Here is a 17705-nt window from a genome sequence, read left to right as displayed (position 1 = left end):
CATTTGGTGTTGTGCTTAGGTCTTGGGTGTTTAAATATGTATTTATATGTCTATCTATCTATAATATGTATCTTTATCCGTTGCCTAGTACCCATTACACAAGCTTCACCAGCTTAGCATGGGACTAGGTCAATTGGTGTGAATTGTCTTTAAAAAAAAAAAATATCATCATTGTTTTCAATATCTTAGATAGCGTTTTTCCAGCCTTTTAAGAATTGTTACGCTTTTTTGTTGAAGGACCTTAAGTAGAATTGGTTCAAAAATACTTCAGTGGGCAGTTGGTTCCACATTATGGTGCGCGGTATACGCCTTAAGGCTGCTGCCTCGAATTTAGCGGGCAGCGGGGCGGCGGCGGCCGCGGCGCGGGAGCGGCAGGATATTATGCGTAAAATCAAATGGACCGGTTCTCGAAAACAGCGGCGTGGCAGCGGCGCGGGGGCGGGTAACGAGCGGTGCAATCCAGTCAAGCGGTGACCGCCCGCGTTTGCATTGTAGTATAGTGCTGTACATATTTTTTGTGACGTATCAAAATGACCTCGGACGTGCAAGAGCAAATTATTTCAGCAATTTTTGAAAGGAGACCCATATGGAACTATATTTTTGCATATAACATATTTTTGCCCACAATAAATCGAGCGTTAGTAATAAATTTGAATCAAAAAGATGTTGTCGCCGTTTTTTAGACATTTCGTTCGCGAATAAAAACAAATATCTCGACTACACAAACTCGAACACAACACTACACCGCTATAGTGCCGCGCGATCTACCCGCTGGTTTGGAGAACAGGTATGCGTTGGCCGCCTCGCTCCCGCGCCGCAGCCGCTGCCGCCCCGCTGCCCGCGAAATTCGAGGCAGCGGCCTAGGAAATGATCAGTTATAAAATGACAGACGTCGAGTTGATGTGGTATTATGGTGCTACCGTTATTCTTGGTAGAATATAACATAAGAATTATTAATATTACGTTAGCAGAAACCGGATGTAGTGTTATAATTACTAAACGAGCAGAGAACTCTATAATAAGATGTCATTAATAAGTCAAGTCAGATGATTATCGTCGATATTGTCTTAAAGGGCCTTTGGTAGAGATGAATATTCAACGTTTTCAATATTTTTAATTTTATAGATTTACTATGTTTACCTTTTTTGTTTTTTTTTACTTAAATAGGTTGCTTGTTTTTTCTTTCGAGTTTTTCCGTACCTTAACATAGTAAATCAACTATTACAATATAATTATAAGAGTGTCGACGCTTAGGTGGATGGAGAATTGTGACCAATTTGTGTTCCATCGTCACTTAAAATATTTTTTAAAAAGAAATAAATTAAAAATAAAATAACCAAATATTTTATTATTCGATTATTGCTTTCGTTTCTTGCTTAAAATAAAATTCCTTATATTGCTGTATTTTAGTTTAAATAATATTTTCACACTGAAACGCTTGCTTTATAGAGTAACTGAACAATTTTATTTTCAATCTCAAATTTAACATTATCAGATTTTTTTCTCATATAATTAATAACCGATAGCTTTTTGACTATTGATAGAACAGTTCTGTAGAAAATCAACAGCCATAGAAGAACATTTATTCCTAGATTTGCAATTTAAAAATGGAATGCTGAAATGGGAATCTCTTACAAAAGTCGGTTAAAATGGTGAAATTACGCTTTCTACTCCACAAGCGCTCGTTGAAGGCTCGAATGGAGCGATAGACGTTCGCAATCGAAAATATGGATACTTTTCACTGAGAGAATAGACAATAAAGACTTTTAAAATTCGAATGCAGATGATTTCCATTTTTATCTATGAAAGTGCACAGATAATAGTTGTGTTGTGTTGTAAGATATGAATATTTTCGATTCTTATCTTAAATAATGAATCTTTAAATATTTTAAAAATAAATAAATAAAAACCTTTTAAGGTTAGGCCTAAGATTTCTGGATCTGTTTCATGATATATTTCATGATAGTCTTATAGGCAAGTAGGTGATCCTGTGCCTGATACACGCCGCCGACTTTTTGGATCTAAGCCAAGCCGGTTTTCTCACGATGTTTTCCTTCACCGTTCGAGCGTACGTTAAATGCGCACTCCAGAAAGTCCACTGGTGCACAGCCGGGGATTGAACCTACGACCTTAGAGATGAGATCACACTGCTCAAACAAAAACAAATAGTTCACAGATACAGACAGATATAACAACTTGATTTAGCTAGATTTACATAGTTTCTCGACGCAACGACTGCCATAAACTTATCAGTAAAGCCGTCGACATGTAAATGATATCTTTTGAATAAAATTTTATTTAACTTCTATATTCAAAATTTTCATTATCTAATATATAAAATTCTCGTGTCGCGGAGTTTGAGGTTAAACTTGACTTGACTTGGTTAGGCTTGACCGATTCTCATGAAATTTTGTGTGCATATTGGGTATAACTGAGAACATTTATTTTTTAATACAGTTGCTCAAAAAGTGGCGTATTGCAGGGACGTATAGCGTTCGGGATGTGGGCTATTACACACTCGTGCTTTTTCTTTACCTTTTCCGAACTAGTGCGTTTTCTTTCCCAACTGTCAAGATAATGTCTATTAAAAAGAAAAAAACAACCACGAAGTTTTTACTAAAAAAAATCATAGAAGTTTTTATAATTCATGCAAATATTTCAAAAAAGAAGCTACTCATTTGTTTTAATATCAGATTTAATGATTTGATTCAATGAGTTTTAGGTTAGGTTTCATTTCATTTCATCTCATTAAATTTCATATCAATAAAAAAAATCTACTGAAGATTTGGCTGTATATGTGCCCTTTGCCTACCCAGATTGGGTGAAGAAAAAAAAAATCTCTGCTCATATTCTTTTACAGTTGGCGCCATTTTCCAAACATGTTCTTTGCTAGTTTAGTTGTTTGTTATATTATATATTAAATATACAATCATACGAAATTAATAATAGTTTGTCTCAAACAGTAAATATGCAACCTAAAACTTCCCCAGTTAGTAAAAAAACTGTAATTTCGATGAATATGTGAATTATACCTTTTATAAGAAATAACTGATTAGTTAGTTGAGGTTATTGTGTTTTAATATTTTATTAAATTGCTTAATTTTTTCGCAACTGTATTAAAAATAGTCGTTCAGTACACGTGCGGAACCATCATTGCAACTTGTTCCGACTGTCAACCCTCACCTTCGGCTGCGCCTCGGCTCGGGTAGACATTTGTCGGAACTCTTTGCAATGACAAGCTTTCCGCACTCGTAATGAAATATACTATTTCATCCCCCTAAATGTTAAGGGGTTTCATACCCCTAATTTTTTTTTTTACTTTTTAGATTAATTTTTTTAATTTTTTTAATGATACAGCATTAAAAAATACATACAACCCTTAATTTTCACCCCTCTACGATCAACCCCTATTTTTTATTATAAATGATAAACATGGCAAAATGACGTTTGCCGGATCAGCTAGTTATAGCTATAATAATGATTATTTTTCCGACCCAAATATCGGCCAATAGAATTGCACCATTCGACGTCACGTGGTACAACCTACATGGTATTATACTGAAAATTTTTTGTGAAAATTTTCTCTGGTCGTTGCTTCAAGAAAAGTATTAAGTAGTTGTTTTATTCATTATGAAATTCTTATTTGTTAACTGTACATTTCATCTCATGGTGCAATTCTATTGGCCGACATTTGGGTCGGAAAAATAATCCCCCGAATACCACGCGAGCTTCAAAATTATCTGGTATTTCCCGATAGGTTCGTTGCAAACAATTAATATAGTCGTCATGACGACTATAGTCGTCATGACGACTATATTTGTTTGCAACTTGTAAAAGCAGTTGTTCAAAAAAATATGCAACGCATATTATGTTACGCTTGGAGTGCTTACAAAAAAGATTACTGTGGGATCTACTTTTCTCCAGTGGCAACTCGAAAAAAAGCTGCCAACATATGAAACCAGGCTAGCGCACTTTAAGATGTAGTCATTGGAGAATCGTAGAATTTTCCGTAAATCGTAGTTAATTGATGTATCGTATGCAATTAAGATACTTAACAATCAGGTTGACAGGCCCCAACCTTTTAACAAAATTTAAATTTCGTGTATCCTCTAGATACTCCAGGCATCCGAACATTTGTAGGGACAAATGGACGATGGACGTCCTTTCCGAAGGACGCGTTTTGTTCGCCAAACTCACCGATATCCAGATTGAGCATTACATAAACGAGGTGGGTCCATAATTGCTCACACTTTAAAATCGATTTTCGTTTAATTTTTTTATAATTTAATTGTTTTCTTTAATTCCTTTTTGTATGTTATGTTTGCCTATAAGTTGTTGTCACATTAAACATTGTCTTTATATTTCTTGTACCAATGTATCAGTGCGCCGAGCGTTGGGAAGCTTTTATTATTGATTTATTTATTAACACTTCGTGGCAGAAACATAATACAATTCACATAATTAAATGAAAAGGAGGGAAACTGGCGGCCTTATCGCTTTCGAGCGATCTCTTCCAGGCAACCACTGTGAAAAAAAATAGACAACGTAAAAAAGAAGTGCAAAAATACATAATACATATATGTTGTTATTTAGGCAAAACTAAAACAGGAACAAAAAAAACTAAAAAAGGACATGAAAAAGATAATTTTAGATCAGTTTCACATCAGTTAGTACTAAAGTTAGGAATACGATGTGGACAGGTAATGTTTGTACAGTAGGGATGTAAAGAAAGATAGATATTATTTTATTTATTATTATTTATTACACTTATTTATCTTAATATATATATTTCTTGTGTGCGTGTGTATGTGACTGAACTCCTCCTAAACGACTGGACCGATTTTGATGAAATTTTTTGTGTGTGTTCAAGGGGATCTGGGAATGGTTTAGATTCACAAATAAGCCCGCCAGATGTTAAGGGTAGTCCACCCCTAATTTTTATTTTTTTATTTATAGATAAAATTTTATTTTTTATTTTTTTTATGTTACAGAATTAAAAAATACATACAACCCCTAATTTTCAACCCTCTACGATCAACCCCTATTTTTTTATTATAAATGATATACATGGCAAAACGACGTTTGCCGGATCGGCTAGTTTATTTATAAATATAACATAAACCAAAGAATTACACATTAGAAACCGGTAATAAATCAAAGGGGCGAGATTAACCGGGCATATCTCCTTAACCGGATTGCGTATATGTGGGACGTGTTACGAATATATTAACGGATACCGCGACTCCGCTTTATCCGTATTTCGGGCACATGATTATCCATATTACCATGTTACACGAATTTAATATTCAATTGTTTGGCTAGAACTTACGCCTATTGGGAATAAATACTACTAAGGTGACGTAAGATGCGAAATCTTTTATGAAGGCTGGGCTTATCACGGTGTATAGTAGAGGACATAGGTTCAATGATTTAAATAAACAGAAATGTTTTGATTCTAATATAGGCTCGTTAAACAACGGAAAGTAGCGAACCACGTGTTGCGCCGTGAATGCTCCCACCGCCTTCGATTAATAATAATGGGTAACCTGTGTAAACGGTTGGTAGAAGGAAGAAATCATGCCTTCGCAACGTTAGGTTAGAACTCTCGTCCACTCGGATGGGTATTACGACTGTGAAAGAGTTGCTGCATCAGGCACAAGACATGAGACTGATGGCCTCCAGTTATGGAGAGGCATTAATAGAAGGCGAAGACTCGTTAGGCTAACTAACAGATCTAATCAGATATAATTTAATTAGAATTACTCCTCAATTTAATAAATAAATATAAACAAATTTTTTTACATACAATACAAACACACAAGAATACACATTCAAACACAATAACTGCAAATGTTCGAATCCTACTATATAATACAAAAAGTTATAATATCTTGATATTTATACAGGCAACTAATAACTTACCAAAACAGAGAAAATAAAACAAATTTAAAGATAAAAACATGATTGAACATTTTTTATAAAGGTTTCTCTATATCGATTTTATTTAAGTATAAGTCAAACAAAAGCAAGGTATTTATCATTTTATAAGTAACATTATTTTATAAGTATATAAGTAAGATTATTTAACAATTGATGAAAATACGGAATACAACCTAGAATAAATTCAGTGGTTTTCTTAAGTCGAACCCTGTCAGGGCGGGCAACACGAAATGTGCATTACAGCCGACCTCTTGCAAGGCGGGCGGGGGCGGATAATTCCACGCTGTGGTAAAATCGGCCAAGCTATGCTGTAACGATTAAATTATTTACTATAGAATATTAAAAACCCTAAAGCATACCTGAAATTACGTTTTGGAAGCTACCTGATAGTCTGCCTATTCCGGTTCACGAATCATGGCTAATCGATTAATAGACGCATTCCACTTGATTTGCTTATAGTGCTATGTAATGTATATTGTGTGCTATCTGTTTTGATAATACGAAATATTGCTTTTTGAAAATTATTTCTGATACTTAAAAGATGTGTGTATATATTCGTCAATTAGAGGAAAATGTCTCTGTTCAATAATTTGAGAGAATTTGAGTCTATTCATTGGCCCACTGAAGTATTTCCGAAGCAATTTGACTTAGAGTTATATAGGAAAATTGCGTACTAATTCCGAAAAGGCCGACAATGCTTTTGCGAGTCTCTGGCAGTGTGAGTGTCCATGGGCGGTATCACTTAACATCAGATGAGCCTCATATCCAAACGTATAATATTAATATATATAAATTACGTGTCACGTTGTTTGTCCGCTATGGACTCCTAAACTACCCAACCGATATCAATCAAATTTGCACACCGTGTGCAGTTTGATCTAACTTTAAAGATAGGATAGCTTAAATCTCAATTTATACCCGCAATATTATTTTATTGCAAAATATTTGTTTATTATTTGATAGTCACAATTCTAACAGATGGCGCTGTGTTGAACGTACCAACGTTTCACATAAGCTACAATTTACATGGCATAACCACCAAAAAAGCATGGTGGTCCCTATGACCGGTGTACTCCTACCGTTTCCCTTGAATATTTTACTACAATGTAATATAACAAAAACCTTAGCCACAGCAACGCTTGGCCGGTCTGCTAGTAATATATAAATTGTATGTACACGCAGTCGTAAGCGTATTTACATAAAACATACACAAAATAACGAACGAACTTAAATCAAAACAAAAGATCTTAAATCGGTAAACAAAACAATCTTTGTTCATAATATTAATATTTTCTGAGTATTTTCGGGAGGATTAAAGAGAAACGTTGAGCGAATCCGTTTTACGACATTCGACGATGGAGCTTTTAAGCTCTTAGAACTTGAACCTTAATGTAGCTATTCTTCGATTTAAATTATTACCTCAATTCAACCCTATATTTAAAGACCTGTCTTTAATTTCATTCGATAATTTTAAATAGGAAAATACTTTATTATTCGTAATATAATGGTAAAGGTAAAAAATATAATGCACTACTCTCTAGATTTTCCTGTATCGTTGTTCTTTTTGACAAACGTAATTGACAATAATTTTTTAACGTATAGGAGACAGGGACACTTACTCTGCTAAGAATTGGAACGCTCCATTCATGAAAAACCTAAGTGGAATTGGTTCGGTGGTGCGCGGCAAAAACTGCCTAAAAAACGCTCAGAACGACGGACGTCGAGGTATTTTGTATTCTTACTTGACGTCCGATGATGAAACTCAGCAGCAGGTATTTGTCCAAACAATTCCTCAGAGCACCCTCCATGGTAAATGCGGTAAACTACATACATTTTATAATTAAAAAAAGGGTGCGTGTACTAATGTAAGCGCGTAAGTAGTTATACTTCTTTGGCATTATTATAAATAGTTTTTGATTGCATGCAAATAATTAATTACAATTAAATAATCAAAGACTGGAAAAGGAGTCATTATAGTCAATAAAGTTTAGTTTACATTTGAAAAATTAAATAAATAAATATTTATTATTATTCTCTTACATTAAGTGTAACATAAATTCTATTATTATTCGAATGTTTTTTTTAAATTATGTCCAATGCCGTAGCATCTTCCGTGGGCAACTTCATTCTGTTAATTTTGTGTCACGGTGCGCGCGCATCGTAAAATTTCACTCTCATCAATTTTTCATAACGCGTCTAAAGAAGTATAACTTCGAAAATTGTTGCACAGTAAGAATATTTTCTGTTTCCTCATAGGAGAGGTTGAGAAGGTGTTGTTTAAGATTGTTAGTAATAATTATGTTTTTAAGAAAGTTGTTAATTATTTTAAAAATATGTTTGTTATGACATTTTAAACGTACCCTAAGTGTTAAACAAAACATAAGTCAAATAGAACATAATGTCGGAATAAAACAACACATTTTACCTTGAGTTATGGTTAGTATTATGTTTAATAAAAGGCCATTTAATAATTATCCCATAGTTTATAAAGCCTGGGAGCGATGCTTGCTATACACTGAAAACTAGCCTACAGACTACCAACTTATTAAGTAATGAAGAGTGGTACATTTATAATAAAATTACAAAAAAACATTTACAAAATGTATAGCAATTCATTTCACACACTAGCCAACGATAAAATAATAATATACGTTCGAACCGTCTGTTGAAGAATAAAAAACATCGCAAAATTTTGAGTATCGAATAAAAGCTTCGCCATTTTATACTCTCATATTAATCCCTTGACTGAAACTGAAGAAGCATTGTTTGATATTGGCGATCCAGTGTCCAATATCAAGTATTACTGGCAGCGCAGGCCTATTTGTATACGGCCGATGGAGGCCGGAAAATGGCCGAGTGAGAAATCGTAGGCCATTTGACTGTACTGCAGTTTCCAAAAGTGCGAAACGTATGAAATAGACTTGATTTGTTTAATCTGTTGCATCTTGGACCTCAGATATTCATTGAACTTTAGTTTTAATATATAAAACTTATGTATTTGTAGAGGTATTAGGCAAAAAGGTAACTTCAAATAAGTAATTACTAAGTGAACACTAAAATATGTACTTAATTTTTTGGTCTTTTTTGGAATTGTAATATTTTCGTGTAAATTTTATGTTGACCGTAATAATAATCTATTTTTTTCACTCAAACATCCCACATGTTTCATTCAGTACAATTAATTCTTATGAAATTAAATTGTAGAAATAAACGTGCGAAAATGACAAGAAAACTTAAGATGGCGCAGCGCCCACGATATCGCAGCACACAACTCAAGAGGGGAGTTTTTGTATTGAAGAAGTAGCATGGGTCCGCCAAGCATCCTCTCTATGTAGGAATAAAAAATAATTATAGTAAATAATCAACACAGCGACTTCTTAAACGACTCATCAAAAGGTCCCTATGGAGTTGCTAAAAATGTCCACCGTGTAATTTTTCACAGTTTTATTGTTAATCCTAATATATATGTAATGAAATGACATTTCATCAATTCGAATTTGATGCGCTTCGCGCTTTTGTAAGTTGTCTGTGAAAGTTGGTAGGCGACGCATCGGAGTGACGCGCGATTGAATGGCGAATAACGTTAAGATTTGTGCATTTTATTGTTATAAAAAAACTTGTAGAGAGATAAATTAAAGGATATAATTGAGGAGGCGATATTAGTGAACTTTAAATGTCGTTTCTTTGTAATACATGTATATATATCCTAGAATTTTAAAATAGATAGATTGTCACTTATACTGTAGAAATGACATGACAATGAAAAGGATATACGATCTCTCCATGTTTTGTAAAATTGGCTTCTAAACGAACTACTAACGAGATTCGTGCGAGTTATTCTGACGATTCAAGACCATTTTGTGTTTATTGAAAATTGTTTTCTATAAAATCGATTACAAATTGTTTTTATCTTCCAGACTATTCATTTGAAGCACTCCATAATACCTTACAATGGATAGATATTCTATCCTAGTCGTAGTTTATAATGCAATTTAAGAATACCAGTTTTACTAGACCTTTTAGGTCTGGGCCTCAGATTTCTGTATCGGCCTCAGTAATTCCTAAATATAACTGACTTAGTGAAGTAGATGTGGTTTTTTATTTTAAAGTCTAGCTGCAATTTAAAGGAAAACCAATGAAAACTAGTTTAAAATAAATCACGTAAGCTGATCTCGTAAAGGGCGAAATAATTGTATAAAATTATTCGATGTACAGTGTTATCAGAGCCATTGAAACCACTATAAAGTTGGAGCTTGGAGTGAGTCCAAACTATCGACTTTCCGATAAAATTGAAATTGTAAACGATATACTTTAATTACAATGTACGTGGAAGCTTTTTTGTCATTTAATATACATTTTTATTACGTTAAATATTAAGAAGAGTTTTGTAGTTCGGTAGAAAGGAGTCAAAATGGCGCTAATATTCAAATTTAGAACAGCGTGGATACTTAAACGGTGCCCTTTGGATTTTTAATTATAGAACCCTCTGTTCTCAAACGCGCCGGAGGTTCACCTGATGTTAGTTGATACCGCCGCCCATGGTCACTGTCAATGCCAGAGGACTCGCGAGTGGGTTGCTGGACTTTTAAGAATTTATACGCTCATTTCTTGAGTCGAATTGGTTCGGAAATACTTCTCTGGGCAGCTGGTTCCACATAGTAGTTTTGCGCGGCAAAAACTGCTTTAAAAACAAATGAATATTTTTGGTTCCAAATTTGTTTTAATAAAAATATAGTTAAGAAATTTAGCACACGTATTTGGAAGCCTAAAAGCATACAAATCATTAATTAAAAATAACAAAACATACAGTTTTTTAAAACCTTAGGAATTTTAAACGAAAGAAAAAATGGCGCAATTTGCTTATAACAAATCGTAGCTCTGTGCATTTTAAAAATAGAACTCGTCATTGATTTTGATATTCTGTGGCGTGACGCCGAAACTTACAAATAGTCAACTAGGCTACCATTTTTACCCAACGGATTTGCGTGTAAAAGAAACATTAATCTATTTTAATGCGAGCTGTTTCTGCCAATATATTAGGCTCTGAGCTGCAATGCAGATAGCCCCCTGCAAACAATTATCCCCTTTAACACCGGTGGTTATGGTGAAAAATTGCTTATGATAAGCTAAATTATGATATGAATTCTCATTAGTAATACCTGATTGCTTTATAAATAGAAACCTAGGTTTAGGATTGTTATTATTGTATTCTATGAGTGGACCATAACTTAGTGGGGTTTGTGGCCAGTTACTTCGTCTTTTTATTGAATTTTTAGGTAAATACAATTTTTAGGCAATTATAACATACTAAAGTTTTGTATTTTTTATAGTGAAATGTCATCTATGGTTCTTCGTATGATGTGTATCTGTGGAAATTAAATTTGAGTAAAATAATTGCCATTTTAAAACTGATCGGAAGTCGACACGGGCGATTCGCAAAATGAATACATAATGGAGTTTACGAATTTAGGGTAATTCTTGGCGTAACGAGTTGAAAACAAATAAAGCTTGAAAACAGGGTGAAACTTATTATGCTGGCAATAAATAATAAAGCAAGTCACTCCTCTGGGTCCGGGGTTGCCAACTTTTAATACGAATGTTGTGTTGTGGGGCTAATCCGGTAACATTATAGATGTGACCATAAAGAAAATATACGTCACACATTGTATTTTCAATTAAGTCGGGAAATGTCGTATGTTAGTGGTAAACAGGACAAACAAACAGTTACTTTTGAATTTAGAAAAGTTTTCATTAAGCCCAAATAAAGCCAAATACTAGACTATTTATAGCGAAGGTGTCTGTGGAGCTTTTTTGTATGTAACAGGGTGAAACTGGAAGGGGGGGGGGGGGCTCACCTGATGTTTAGTGATACCGAAACCCATGGACACTCACATTGCCAGAAGGCGCTCCTTTAAGAAAAGAGCGTACCAATGCGCTACCCTAAGTCCAATTGTGCAAATACTCAGTGGGCAGCTGGTTCCACATGTGCGCTGGAAAAAATGCTGCTCAGTTGTGGAACGACAGACATCGAGGTGATACGGTTGCAATTTTGTATTCTACCTTGACGTCCGAAAACTAAACAAATATACAGTATTTACAATTTTTTAAACTACATAGTAATAATAATTAAAAATAATAAATAGGCGGCGGTCTACGGCGGTATCATTTAACATCAGGAGTGCCTGTTGTTTGCCTAGTTACTAGTAATATTACCCTTAAAAGTATAGGTTCGCCCAAAAACAATCACATATAACATTATAATAAACATTTAAACAAATGAAACGTGTTTTGTTACTGTCATTTGCATTTCCGTTCGATAATTAAAGGAAAAGCGATGTAAATGAATAAATTGAATATTTCAATTGTTCGCGTGCAATGGGTGTTCGGCCGTGTAATATATTCTGCACACACACATTCTATATACAATTAAAACAACCGGACCGACTCAAACGAGTCGACAACGGGTGAGTCCGTGCCTTTGATTAGGGTCTATGGGAGTATATCGGCAAGTGGCTTATTAATTATTTTTTTACCGACAAGCATTTTTTTTAATTTTTTTTTATTTATTCTATACAAGATCCTAAATAGAAAGAAGTTGGCGTGGTGGAAACACAAACTGGACACAGAAAGTCCATCGTAAAGTAGATCCTTCCTTGACAAGAAATGGAATTTATTTTTATTACAAAACAATAACTTCTGGTGTTTTCGTAAGCCCTGTCAAAAATGTCAAATTTTATTAAAAAGGGTTGGACAGTTCTTACACTGAAATTTAAATTAACTTTCTAAGACTCTAACTAAACTTTTTAAGTATTTATAGATAAAAAGGTTGATGAAAACAAATATTATGTTCCCAGCTTGATATTGATAATGTTTATATAAAATCCTGTTTTTAAAATTCGAAATAGCAGCACTCGAAATTCAAAAACATGGCATTCAAAGCTTTGTACTTTGTCACTCAACACATTATTACAGTATCGAAAAAACAAAACTCCGCTCATTAGCTAAAAGCCATGTGCGACAGAGTAATTAAAACTGCGGATAACGTATATCCTTTAATGAAAAAAACATAAATAAATGTACGTATTAATAACAATAAGTACATATTTTATCATTTTCTTTTACATGACTAATTTTCATAATTATTAATCATTGAAGCATAGATAACATTTAAAAGTGACTAAAGCGTTCTGCAGATAAAATTCAAAAATTTAAATTTCGAATGCATTCAGTTGGATTTCTAACTCTTCTTGAATTCCGTTCCAAAATCAAAATAAAGCGCGAACACGGCGCTGTAAAAAACTGCGACAGCTCACCAAAAAGGATTGGAATTCCATGCGTCCTTTTTGGTAAACCAGGATTTTTAAAAGAAAATGGTTTTAGAATTGTTCACTACGAAATTTGAAAAAAGAATTTCACATGTAGGGAACTTCACAACGAGATTACAGGTGTGTGTTTTAAAAAAATATAATTGTATTCCTTACAATATAATAACAAATTTATAAAATAGGAAGTTATTATTTGTCCCATAAAATAAATTGAAACACACATTTTAAAAGCTGAATTCAGAGAGCGTGACGACAGGATTTTACGAAAATATACCCCGAAGCAAATATGGCGCGTGACAATTTACTCGAATGAACGGTTTGATGAAAAATTAATTACTTCAAATAAAAAAAATACTTTTTAATTACACGTGTTTTATTTAGAAATAACAAAAACAAGAAATGTATTAATCTTTTACATATTTTCTTTCATATTTAATTCTGAGCCATTGAGAAATTTTTCAAGCGACCTACTCTTTTAAAATAGTTTTTACAATATGTTTTTTTTTTTTTTTAATGTAATAGGAGGCAAACGGGCAGGAGGCTCACCTGATGTTAAGTGATACCGCCGTCCATGGACACTCACAATGCCAGAAGGCTCGCAAGTGCGTTGCCGGCCTTTCAAGAATTGGTACGCTCTTTTCTTGAAGGACCCTAAGTCGAATTGGTTCGGAAATACTTCTGTGGGCAGCTGGCTGTATAATGTATATATTTTTACATATACCTAGAACTATATTATTAGTATGGTGATCACATATTGACTTTATTTTTAATTTTCCAAATCAGTTAAAACTACTTTATTAGTTCAATTTATTAATTTATTAATTCAATGATTTTTTTGGCGTATATTATTTGTGGTACAAAACAAAAAGCGATTAACCTTTTCCATAAACTACAGATTCCTTATTTTCAAATCCATAGACAGCGATATTAATTCACAATATACCAGAGACAAGGACGGAATGCACTCCAGCTTCTAAGCATAAATTACCGTATTTAATTAACTGTGGAGAGGTTGCTATGCATCTTAGTAGTTAGGGTAAGTAGCACCGCGGGGCGTTAGTAGCTCATATATTACGTTAGTGCCTTAGTAATGGCCAGGGCTTATTAAACACTAGTTGTTGCCCGCTGCTTCGCGTGGAAATCGATATTATATAAGACAAATTGAAAATAGCTTGTATGTACAGTATGTTTGTATTGTTAAAATTTGTATGTAAAATAATAGTGTTGTGTGGGCCTAGTTGCTTGAGCGTGCGCCTCTCTAACTTGAGGTCCCCAGTTGTGCACCAATTCGGACTGCATTTTGGAGTTTTTGTCTATGTGCTCATGAAACAATCGCTCGTACGGTTAAGGATACATAGTACGGAAACGGACATTCCTTAGGCCGAATCAAAATCAGTCGACGGCGTGTGTCAGGCACAGATAGCTTACCAACTTGCCTGTTGAACAAAATTATCACGAAACAGATAGAGAAATCTGAGACCAAGACCGAGCTCCGTAGCGTCGCTGGTCTATGTTTTGTCGTGACAACGTCTTATAATTCGATGGAGCCGGTTGCACGCACGAAAAACATGACGCATGCGGCGTTATCTCGCTCCGAGGCGTTCCATTTAAGGCTTGAAGTGCAAGCGAGAGCGCGGAACGAACGACAAAGAGGCATAATCGGCCTCCGCGTTCGGCAGCGTTCGTTCGTAAAAAAATTGACATAATTAAATTTATGCGTACAAATAAATGTAACTTGATCAATTCAATTGTGATTTCTATTTACCTCCTTCTCTATACAAAATATCTCTATCCACACAAAATATCTATCAAACAAATAAAATTAAAATTGTCTTTTAAAAAATGCAACCATTCCTTCACTATTTTCTTAGGACGTTGTCACGTTCAACTATAGTCAGTGAACCGACTTTACAGACAACCTAATTTTTTTCAAATTGCTATCAAATTTGTTGTTAAAAAATTTAAAACTCACATGAGCGGATATTAAAAATAGAAACTATTTGTTGGGTTTTAATTATTTTTTAAAACTAAGCGTTAAAGGTGGGAACTGACCAACGTTACGAGGTGTAATGTAACATGTAATGTAATGTTACACAGCGAGCATTCGTGCAGTCAGTACGTCGTGTTACGGGGAAACCAACGAGCAACGAGCCGCTCGTTGCTCGCTTTGAGTGCTCCACCTGGCTGTCGGTTTTTTGGCGAATCCTTTGACTGTTACGCGGTTCAGTAATTACGCGTCGCACGTCGCGAGTGATCATGATTATGATTTTCTATAAATTGTGTCTTTTTTAAGTACTTTTGGTCCAATTAAATTCAACAGTTCTTCAAAATCGAGACCTGCGTACAAAGTTTTAATACTGTCCAGTAATCATTTGGTTTTTAATATTGCAATCAATAACAAACCACCTCATACGCCTGTGTTTTTAAATAAGTTTTATGTCCAGTAACATGTTTTCTTCTTCTTAATTTGAATGAAACAATAATTAAATAGTATGAAAGATATCAACATTATCACTATCACATCTCGTGAACACTGGCGACGAAAGTGGAGCACAGAGTTTTGATGAGTATTTTACGCCGATTTTAGAACACAGCGTAACATGCTCGATGCGTAACACGCTCGATGTGAATGCTACATTACACATCGTAACTTTGGTCAGTTCCCACCTTAATACAAATGCCAGTAGTGAATGCTTAAATAGTAATTAATTCAGTGTAAGTGACACGTCACTTCTAGCGATAGAGTCATGATGAATAGTGGCCAGTGTTCATTTGTTATTTTGATGTATTGTTGGCCTCTATTCTTTATGCCTATGTCATGATAGAGTCCAGTCCACGTACCAGTCTTTAATTTTCGTTTTTAATTTATATATTTTATTATTATTAATTACTTAAGATGTCACGTGGAACATGGTGTAATGGTTGCAGCTCCTTACAAACGTGTGTAAAAAAAAACATGGCGATTAAAAAGAGTGGCGGAGAGTTTATTGCCAGTTCTTGTCTTCCGTTCTACGCCCTTGATTTGAGAACTGGCGCTAAACTAAGTTAGAAGCATTTCATATACATTTCTTTTTTTTTGACGTTCATAAGTGTACATTGTGTTACCTATATGATTAAATGATTTTTGACTTTTGACTTATAATACTATTCAAGAGCCTACGTTATTAGAGGGAAATTTCTTGGGTGTCTATATCCTACCTTTCGCAGCATTTCTTCGAGGGAATCCATGTCGGCTGCAGCTGGCAAGCCGCCATTCAATCCGTTGTTGTTATTCGTCATAACCCCACTTTTCACACATCACTTACACACTTTACCTCAGTATATTTTGTTTTGCACTTTTTTCACTTCACATTATACTTAAAACACTTTCTGTAATAAATTACAGACATAAATGTTTGGTGTCGTAAGATCAAGGTATTTTTTGACGTTTAACTAATACCTAATACGTCAATATAAACATGTATAATCAAAACTAAACATATTTTATATGTTATATGTAAAAAAAAAGAGTATAAATCTTGTTAAATAACTTTTTATTAAATACAGTACGCCAAAAAGGGGCAGTCATCGCAGCTAATGGACACCCATTTTTAGCGGGTGCGTTGCCGGCCTTTGAGGGAGGAGTACATTCTAACTCTGGTCGTATCTCTCAGGGAAGACCCCCAACCGGGAGGAGATTCCACAGTTCGCTAGTTCGCAAAACGGTGACTTGTGAAACGGACTGACTGATCAACCCAAACAATTCTTCAGAACACTCACGATAGTACACTTTACTAACTAATTAATAAAATTTAAACGATATAATTAACTAATCAAACCTTTTTAGGACTATATTCGACGATATTTTATATTTTAATTTAATTACTAAATAACGTTTTCTGTGATTAAAGTTTATTCTCTGGTAACAGATAAACAAGAAAAATTTAAAAAAGGAACGTTAAAACACTCCATTTAAAAACGAAATTATTTATAAGATCAAAAGGCACCCGGAAAATGTGAAATGGAAACATTGAAAGACAATATTCTTTTAGAAAAGCGTCTATGTCAAAATGATAAGGAAATGTGAGAATGCAACGCTGTATCATATTTTCAAGCAAAAGTACATTTGAGTAACTGAAATTTAACGTTCTACATTTAAATTTCTCTCTCTCGTGTATTTATTAATATCCTCTACGGGTGAGTGGGTGTGGTTCTCATTGAGTTTTTATTGCCATTTGCGCACACTTTTATTTACATAAGTATTTAAAGAAACATTTACATACATACAATTATTGTAAAAAGTTTAAAGCGTGTAAATAAATAATACAGAAATTCCTAAGTATTAAATTACAAACGCGAAAAGTAATTACGTAATCGAATGGTTGAATGGCAACCACGTGATGGAAAATGGAAGACAGAGCAAGACATGGGCAGACGATATAGGAAGAATAGGAGGCACAA

General features: G+C 34.2%; 1 protein-coding gene across 10 annotated transcripts in view; it reads right to left on the bottom strand.

The window, feature by feature from the left end:
• The window catches only part of LOC125051499 (uncharacterized protein CG43867), a 315007-nt gene that overhangs the window by 87194 nt on the left and 210108 nt on the right, over positions 1 to 17705 (bottom strand). Inside the window, exon 2 of one of the 10 annotated variants that reach the window (XM_047651834.1) lies at positions 16464 to 16634. The exons of 8 other annotated variants lie outside the window; for them this stretch is intronic. In XM_047651834.1, the coding sequence (XP_047507790.1) occupies positions 16464 to 16544 (81 nt within the window). In that variant the 5' untranslated portion in view covers positions 16545 to 16634. The remainder of the gene's footprint in view (positions 1 to 16463; positions 16635 to 17705) is intronic. One more of the 10 variants, XM_047651835.1, reaches the window with a different exon arrangement.

Source organism: Pieris napi, chromosome 8 (genome assembly GCF_905475465.1).
Source record: "Pieris napi chromosome 8, ilPieNapi1.2, whole genome shotgun sequence".
Classification (NCBI taxonomy): Eukaryota; Metazoa; Arthropoda; class Insecta; order Lepidoptera; family Pieridae; genus Pieris; species Pieris napi.
This window is presented reverse-complemented; position numbering and strand designations above follow the sequence as displayed.